The sequence below is a fragment of the Atractosteus spatula genome, chromosome 4 (genome assembly GCF_055471065.1).
Source record: "Atractosteus spatula isolate fAtrSpa1 chromosome 4, fAtrSpa1.hap1, whole genome shotgun sequence".
Taxonomy (NCBI): Eukaryota; Metazoa; Chordata; class Actinopteri; order Semionotiformes; family Lepisosteidae; genus Atractosteus; species Atractosteus spatula.
Window position 1 is genome coordinate 43,849,576 of NC_142709.1, and position 9,590 is coordinate 43,859,165.

The 9,590-nt window shown below is 36.0% G+C and overlaps 1 protein-coding gene across 1 annotated transcript in view; it reads left to right on the top strand.

Moving 5' to 3' along the window:
• LOC148836351 (uncharacterized) overlaps positions 1-9,590 on the top strand; it is a 44,718-nt gene extending 35,128 nt beyond the window's left edge. Inside the window, exons 7-9 of the mRNA XM_088914139.1 lie at positions 6,557-6,609; positions 7,395-7,502; positions 9,441-9,590. Coding sequence (XP_088770265.1) covers positions 6,557-6,609; positions 7,395-7,502; positions 9,441-9,590 — 311 coding nt within the window. The remainder of the gene's footprint in view (positions 1-6,556; positions 6,610-7,394; positions 7,503-9,440) is intronic.

The following is a 9,590-nucleotide window of genomic DNA, read 5'->3' on the forward strand; positions in this document are numbered from 1 at the left end:
ATTATTCTAGAATTATCTCTGCTTTTACCAAATTAATTTACTGTAAATCGTTCAAATAGATGTATATGTGTGTGATTTATATAATCTGACTGAAGTAAATTTGCGGAAACACAGTTATTAGTAAATGTATAATGTATATATGTATACAGTATTACCATAAAACAGGTGAGACACTGGCACAGTGGTTAACATTGCTACCATGCAAAATTGGGGTCCTGGGTACAATTCCAGTGCTGGCGTGTTATCTGCATAGAGATTGTATACTCTCACTGTGTTTGAGTGGGTTTCTACTGGGTACTCCAGTTTCCACAGTCCAAAGACATACAGTAACTGTACAGATCCAGCCATTCAAAATGAGAGAGGTATGCTGTGGTAAAACGCGCTGTACTTACCACAACATACCACATGTTTTTTTTTTTACATAGGGTAATAGTAACCAGAAGTACCTTGTAAAACCACCAGGTGGAGCTAGTAAAGCTTAACGTCTCATGTGCAGAGTTTAAGCTGTCTGTCGCCAGAAAATTCCCGGTTTCCAATCCCGGTCATTGCTGAGAGAGAATCTTTTTTCCAATTGCAGAATTTAAGTTGTTTAGACTTTTAATAATTTTAACTGTGTATTACAGCACGTTAAACATTAAACTGATTAAGAAATTAGGTATATTTTATGAAAGGAAGATTGCTACCAGTAACCTGAGAACAGCTAATCAATATGTTGAAACCCATATCATGACAGTGAAGACAGACATGTTACACCGTGACCCACACATTGTTGTTTACTATGTTGTGTAGCTCTATGGGAATTATTCTGTAAACTGAAGAGTTATAGAGGAGAAACATTTTGTATCACCTCTTTTATATTTTGCAGAAATGTTCCAATTTAAATGTAATACGGAATATATTATTAATAATATCAATAATGAATGACCATGGATGAGCTGTAAACTGAAAAGTTACAGAGAAGACACGTTGAGTCTTGTATTTTCAGCTTGGAATTTAAGTTAAGTTCACTTTATTGGTTATATACTGTACAATTTCTTGTATTAGGACTTTGACTTTTCACATACTCCAACTTGCTCTCCATGAGACACGCAAACAAGGAGAGAAGCTTGGGATAAGAGTGCAGGGTCAGTCATTTATATGGCATCCCTAGAGCAGATGGGGTTAAGTACCTTGTCAGGGGCCCAATGGAGTAGAATTCCTTTGCCGGCCACGGGATTCAAACCGGCAACCTTCCAGCCTTAGGAGCAGATCCTTAGCCACAGCACCGCCACACCTTTACAGTGATCCTTTTGGCTATATTTCTACATAGCCGGATATGTAAAAATAGATTGGATTAATAAATTGATTAAAATATTTCACATACTTTGAAACCATATGGTTTTAAGACCATATGGTATCTTACTGTACATACAGTAAATTTATACCGTATATGATCACTCTGCCATTTGCACTACTGTTTTTGTGGATCTAAAGAATTTAAAAATCTGACTGTGACTGTAATTGATAAGAAATTTGCCTCACTCTCACAAGCGGCTCTGTTAGAGTTTGTGTTAACACACTGCATGCTTTTGAATGGATTTGTATTGCCTTTATCCCCTTTGTCTTTGTGGGGGTGAGGGTTGAATGCCTTCCTTAGTTTAACATCTAATATCTCCCCAGTAAACCAAGACTAAGACTCGCTGTCAGTCTTGTGACATTTCTCAGACTGTTCCAAAGCCCGGAGCAGAATAAAATACGCTAAACTCAAAACCATGATGGACACCACAATTAACCATGATACAAACTACAGTACCGTAATACCTGTAGTACAAAGACTGCTAAAACCAGCAGCACGCATGAATCAAAGGAAAAATACTGACTCCACAAAACAAATCAAGGATCCCCAAATATGATACATTCCCGCTATAGTTACGGCAAGGTAAAAGTGGGAAGCTGATTTTTTAAACATTTTTTAAGAAAATCAAAATAAGAAATAATGGCATGCTCCTGCCTAACTTAAACATTGCACGACTTTAAAAGCTTAAACTTAAACAGTAGAACCTTAATTATATTCGTCATTGTATTTCTAGTTACAACAGATACAGATCTTAACGTAAATCCAAAACCTTTTAAAACAGAAGCTCTTAACTCTACTTCACACCTGCATGTCACCCAGCAGGTCTTTTGTTTGTTTGTATTATACTACGAAGAGATCCCTGGGGCATATCATCCAAAGCTTCGAAATTTTAAAAAATCAGACCTTTGTTTAGATGAGAGAAACGGGTACAGTATCTTTTGAGAAGTTGTTTACTGATTGCAAAGAATCTGATTTTGACAAACCTTAAATAGCTAATTATGCTTGAAGAATATAAAATCTGTCTGCCTCACTTTATTGCAGTTTTATTTATTTGAACTGTTCAGATACCTACGCAGATACCCAATCTAAATTTAAGGTCTGCTTTTTTCATGGTTTTGTTATGCAAAATGTTTTTGCACTTGTTACACTCCGAGATCCTGCTTGATTTGACTTTGTATTTTCCTCATTAAGTCGAAAAAGAAAAAAGTAGATGTTATGTAGTTAATTGTTTTGGAATTTGATTTGTTATATTATTTGGTTAATTAGTATTATTGTTAATAATTATTATTATGTTATATATTATAAAACCACTCACATCGACACAGGTGCTTCTGCTCTTCATAGGCTCTAAGTAATTTAAGATGAACCCTGCCAGAGGCAACCCTTTCAATTTTTAACATCTCTATGAGAAACATTCCCATCCCCCAAGCATGTTCTACTCTACATATACACACCAGGGTTTTGTGACAACAGGGAGTTTCAGAAATTAACCCTAACCCATTTATGTTGATCCAATTTAACTTTGAACACTTTGTGATATTTAGAAACATCAAACAAGTCAATATAGTGTCCATAATATTTACTATTTGAGTTTTTTAAGAAATGTTTATTTGTTAAAGGAAAACTTGTGCCATGAGCAGAAACCAAACCCAGGCTTCCAAAAAGCCAATGATGCACTGAAGGCATTGTGCCACCTGGCCACTTGCCTTCAGAGCTTAAGCTGTAGCTGTTAAGGACAGGCAAAAATGTTTCCAAGTAATCATGAGTGATTGAGTCAAATTGATGCAGATGTTTACATAGAAAGTGGACTGCGATAATACAGTTCTATTTATTTATATTTATACAGCTATATAAATATATTTAGATCCTTAAATTAATATTGTTATCAATCTCTTTATATTCACGATTTAATATTATATTCCTTATTAAGCGGATTATAAAATATTAATGTTTTTTACTACGATAATGAACACAAGTATTCATAGAAAAGGTTAAACTTATAATATAACTATTTATTAAGTATATAAATTTAGTATAATCAAAACGAGCACATCAAAAGTTTTCCAAAATAAGCACAGTAAGTGACTGAGTGAAATACTGATGCATAAAATGTTTATGAAGAAAGTGGAATACTGTAGAATTTGTAGCATAATGCTTTCTTTCATTATGAATGTCGCTTACACCAGGGATCCACTTTATTCAAATTAAGGTTTCCAAAAATGCAACCAGGTACTAGATATTGAAAAAAGCTGTGAAAATGTTCACAAATCGCGATCTTTAAAATGCCTGTGGTTTGAAGGCTCTATCATTTTTCACAAAGTTATTGAGTTCTAAAACATTGTGTCTCAAAAATAGGAATTTTAATAAGAAGTATTATTATTAAATTAATGCTGTTAATAATGATCAGACACATTATTATGGTTTCAGTGGTCTTTTTTTGTTATTCTTGATGTTTATGAATGAAGTAGAATACGGTAGTGAATTTTTTATTTAAACTACCAATACCAGCCTTGACGTTCAGAGACATTATGCTCCTCTTGTTTTTATGCTCTGCGACCAAACTTTCCCTTTAGTTGTACATTTCCATATTAATATATAATATTAAACTCATTTAAACATCCACAGTAAAGAGATTAAAAGCAGCAATTTTTTCACAAACAACTAATGCACCACTAGTGCCATCTGTCGGTCATTTTGGCCAGTCAGTCACATACTGCAGTAGTCTGCGCATGGAAATCCGCGGTACGAGATTTTACAGCACATTTTGAATGGCTGCATCTGTAGCTAACTGGCTTCTGGGAAAACTGACACTTGTATGAGTGTGTACATGTCTGTGTCTTTGTGCGATGGACTGGCATTATGTCTGGGGTGTACCCTTCCTTGAACCCACAAATTGCCAGAATAGGCTCTCTCCCATGACAGTTAATTCTACTAAACATTTTGAAAAAAATGGATTAATGGATTTGATGTATGTTTAATGCAGTTCAGAATGAATTATGTGAATAAATGTAATGAGAAAGACCACATATTTTACACAGCAGGTCAAAATGAGCTTTATCCTATTGTCCTGGCCTTGGGGGCAGCAAATGCTGTGTGTGTGACTGTGATAGCTGTCCTTGTCTGCACCAGAAATATACGCTGTGCAGGTAAGCCATCTGTTAAATTACCTGTGATAAAACATCAGTGTCTATCTTATACTGTAGCTATTTGTCTAATATATGTGAGTGCTAGAAAAGCAGCCACACTAGTAACAAATCAAGGCAAACAAAACAAAGTTTCTAAATCTACCAAAGCTGCCACTATGAAACACACTATCCTAGTGAAATGAGTTAAAATAATATGAATATTGTCTTCACAATATGTTACAGTATTCCTCTTTCACTGTTGAAAATGATTTTTGGTACACTAAAAGAATAAGCAATATTTAAATACACTCATACCCCAGTATCCGAACCTAATTCGTTCCTGAAAATCTGTTCAGAAGGCGGAAGATCGTAAATCAAAAATAAAAATTCCATTATTTCTTATGGGGAAAATTCCACCCTGTTCCGACCCGAAGACATGTTCACTCAAAAACCACCCTAAACATATAATACGATACAGACCATTATAGCATGCTTAGTATACAACACACAGTTCTACTCAACTGTAGAACAACTATAGCTGTAAAATAATTAACAATATCATGTTTACATTTTTCATTCTTTTGTAATAGATCGTTATCCAAACAATCGGCTAGAACAATGTGTATCCTGTTGTTGACTATTATGCTAAGGAATATTTTTCTTATCCTTAAGACCCCATAATGAACAGCAACTACAGAACAAACCCCAAACAACACTTTGAAAATGACAGCACAAGCTTTCACTGTGATCATAAACAAAGGACTGCTGCCTCACGGCATCCTTAACCACAGTGCCTTGCCCCTGCGCAGCAACAAACAGCTGTTCAGTGGCGCTGAACTCTGATGTTCGCAGAAGGTTCGCAGCCAAAATTCAAACTTTCGAATTTCAAAGTTTGGATTAGTGAAATTTCGTTCTTAAAGTGAGTGTACTTTAAAATGCTGCTTATCACACTGTATGAATCTTAAAATACTGTAAAGTGCTTTTTTATTGCCTTCCTGTTGAAAAGTTCATTTTCTTCACGTAAAATCAGAAAAGCATAGGTTACACTGTAAATAGTATAAGAAACAGTGTTCTCCTGGTGGTTTTGTCTTGGAAGACAACAGTATTCTAGTGGAAGACAAAATAACTTTCTTTTTTAGATCCAGCAACTGAGGAAACTGTGTTGCAATGGAATACTTTTATGTTAGTTACAGATTCACATTGTGTTTAAGTTCAGTCGTTTACCTTATATTAGTTTAATTAATTTTGATGAATTGCTTTCACGAGTAAGATCTTCTTCTCAGTGTTAGCAACAAGGTTAACAACATACAGTACATGACCAAATCAGATGGTCCAGGAGGTGAAGTCCAGTGGAGACCTGACAGCTGTCTTAAAAGCCCTGAATAATGCATGTGGACCCGTTTACACAGCTTGATTTGGGATGCATTGGAGCACTATATCCCACCCTATGTCAAGGGAATGATTACCAACTGTTATGGAGGAGTCAAGATAACATTTAAATCAGCACAATTTACAAAAGCAGAATTTTCTACCAAGAGATAGTGAAAGGAATTGTAACAAGCTGTACAATCTCCCCTATCTTGTTCATAAACCATAATAACAATGGCAAATTATGATAGCAAGTGACTGAGTTAAAGAATTTGATGCAAAAAATGTTTAAGAAGAAGGTGGATCTGAATCTGAGGTCCCCAGGCTTGTTTTCTAATACTATATGTACAGTACACAATTATTAATTAATTAATTATTGTATACAGTACTGTATATAGTAGTTATAAAACTGGTAATATTATTATTGTTACAGCTGTAGTGCAGTCCAGCATTTGACAATAGGGGAAAAATAAGGTGCTGCATGTCTCCTCCGTACACCATAATGCCTACCATGGCTCACCTATGGACTCCTTATGTAGATGGCTACATCTATATTTGCCCTTTAAGTATGCTGCCAACATTAAGTAAAGGCTTACTGAGGTTTTAACCCAGAATGATAATTAATTTATGGGAAGTGCTGTAGAGGAGACTACACACTATTATAGAAGTGTAAATAATAGAAAAAATTACCTTGAAATAGAGTATGTTTTCTTTGTCTTTTTCACAGGAAATTCAAAAACTTGTCTTGATAGTATAAACTCTGTCTCCATAAGGAATCAGGTACAGTACATGTTTAATGTTTTTTTAATTGAATATTGAAGTTGTTATTTTTTAAGTTGAAGATTAATGAAATAACGTTTTACATAGTTTTTTTACAAGATTAAGAAAACCAGTAATGGTTACAGAGTTTTCTTCACACATACTGTAGACATGTATTGATCAAATAGTGTAACTAGTATTACCAGCAGCCGCTGCTGGAAGAGGTGTTAGTGGGGCTAGCAGGGGCACTCATCCTGCAATCTATGTGGGTCCTAATGCCCCAGTACAGTGACGGGGACACTATACTCCTTTGGATGAGACGTAAAACTGAGGTCATGACTCTCTGTAGTCATTAAAGATCCCACGGTGTTTCTTGCAAAGAGTAGGGGTGTAACCCTGGCGTCTTGACCATGTTTCCCATGGGCCCTTACCAGTCATGGCCTTGTAATAATCCCCATCTATAAATTGGCTTCATTACTCTGTTCTCCTCCCCACTAATAGCTGATGTGTGGTGAGTGTTCTGGTACACTATGGCTGTTGTCGCATCATGCAGGTAGATGCTGCACATTGGTGGTGGTGGAAGGGAGTCCCCCTTTCCTGTAAAGTGCTTTGAGTGGAATGTCCAGAAAAACTCTTGTAAGCAATTATTATTATTATAAAATTCCATAATCTTTGAATGATATAGGCCAGATTCAGAGTATTTAAAGCTTGCAAATAAAAAAGAAAACTTCTGAAATGTCTACTAGTTACATATTCCAAAACTACTTTTTTCAGAATATAAAATCTATCATATGTATTTTTTTCAGAATCAGGACACAGATATGTTGAATTATGCTGCCTTGAAGTTTACTCAAAAAACAACTCAATTGGAGAGGAAGAGCAGAGAGATGGACATGCAAGTTCTGTATGCTGATGTGAGATGCCAACAGTGGCACTGAATATCATGAAAACATTAACAGTCTCAGAGACATAAAGACAACATATGCAAGTGGAAAGCTTCTAAGTGAACACGCAAGACTAGCTAAATTTTGCAAATGAGCAAAAAATATAACAGACTTTGCTGAATGATAATTGACTTGCTTAGAGTTGTATAATGGCTTGTTTAAATTGCATATTTTCATAAACTGTTTATATATATTAACTTTTTTTTGCAATCTTTCTACTCTTAGAGTAAATGTTAATATTAATCTTTGTTGGCCAAACTATCTTGAATTTCAGGCAATTCTGTATTGAAATAGAATCTGAAATGTTGTTGTCTATATTATGCACTAACAGGCTATTTGACAATCATTTTGGATGACATATGCTTGCTTTGTACAGTGGAAAGTGTAAGTAATGGGACAGTGAAACGAAGTTCGTCATTTGTGTACTATTGCTCTGTACAATTGAAATTTGCACTTCAGATCAAAAGATAAATATGAGACAAAAATACAGAAATATCCATTTCTGGATATTTTTGTTCATACATAAACCCTTTTAGATAAAAAATGTTTTTGTGATCAGTCAACCCAAATTTACGTCACCATAAGTATTGCAATAAATTAACTTTAGCAGAGGGTAAAGATGTCTTGCCAGATGCCATCTAAGGTCTTTTGAATGATTGCAGACTAGACTAGAATGCTACCATACTACCATACTACTACTACTACCATACCTGTTGATATCACCTCTCATCCTAATAATCCCCATCTATAAATTTGCTTCATCACTCTGTTCTCCTCCCCACTAATAGCTGATGTGTGGTGAGCGTTCTGGTGCACTATGGTTGCTGTCGCATCATCCAGGTGGATGCTGCACATTGGTGGTGTCCACCAGTCCCCATTACCTGTAAAGCGCTTTGAGTGGAGTGTCCAGAAAAAGTGCTATTTAAGTGTAAGCAATTATTATTATTATAATTATTATGGAGCTGTCAATAATAATGGTGCATCAGTTCCATGGTGTGCTGTATACCTGGGTGGTCAGCCAGCTGAGAGTGACTCCACTGCATCCCTTTTGATCTGTTTGAGACAGGAACAAATACTTTTTTAGAAGGTGTTTCTTGGGGGATGGGATCAGAAGTCAGTGCTGCATTCACTGTTTTCTGTACTGCTAAAATAGCTGCCCTAATAATGCCAGCAGGCTGAGGATCTGTCAGGGCTTCCTCGGTTGTATGAATCCTTGAAAGAGCCTTGGCCTTGCCATTACTGGATCCAGATCTGCAGGAAATGACTAAATTAAAACATCAGAAAAATAAAGTCCATCTCACCTGCCTTGGATCCAGTCAATTGGCTCTTTCTATACATGATAAATTTCTGTGATTAGTAAAAAACAAGAATGGGTGAGCAGTCTCCACCAAAAGATGCCTCCATTCCTCTAAGGCCAGCTTAATTGCCAGAAGTTCCTGTTACCAATGTTATGATTTTGTTCAGCTGAAGTTAGCTTTCAGGAAAAGTAGGCTCATGGGTAGAGGGTTTGAGATGGCCTGCACATCTGGAAAAGAACTGCCCTCACACCTACTTCTGATGAATCCACATTAAGAACAAAAGGTATTGATGGATCAGAGTGCTTCAGCAGAGAAACCATAGTAAAACCATGTTTCAACTCATACTCCAAGCCTCAGAAGTTCACTTACCCTCACCAGGTCCGTTCTTAGAGATAGCTGTGAGAGAGGTGTGGGAGCCATTAATGAGCTGATATTACAGATCAAAATGTGGTAATAGTTGGCAAATCCCATTAAGTACTGTACCTGTGTTAAGATAGTAGGTGTAGGCCAGTTTCTAACTGCTGCTATCATCTGGGGATACATCTGCAGGCCCTCAGGAGAAATGTGATAGAAAAGTAACCTCTAAAACATGAAATTCACACTTTTCCAGTTTCATGTACAGATGATGCTGTACGATTTGCAAGAGGACCTGTTGGACGTGCAGGAAATGCTCTTTGAAAGAGTGAGAGAACACCAGAATGTCATTGATACAAACTACCAAAAATTTGTCCAGCTAATCTTGGAAGATATCATTGCCTAA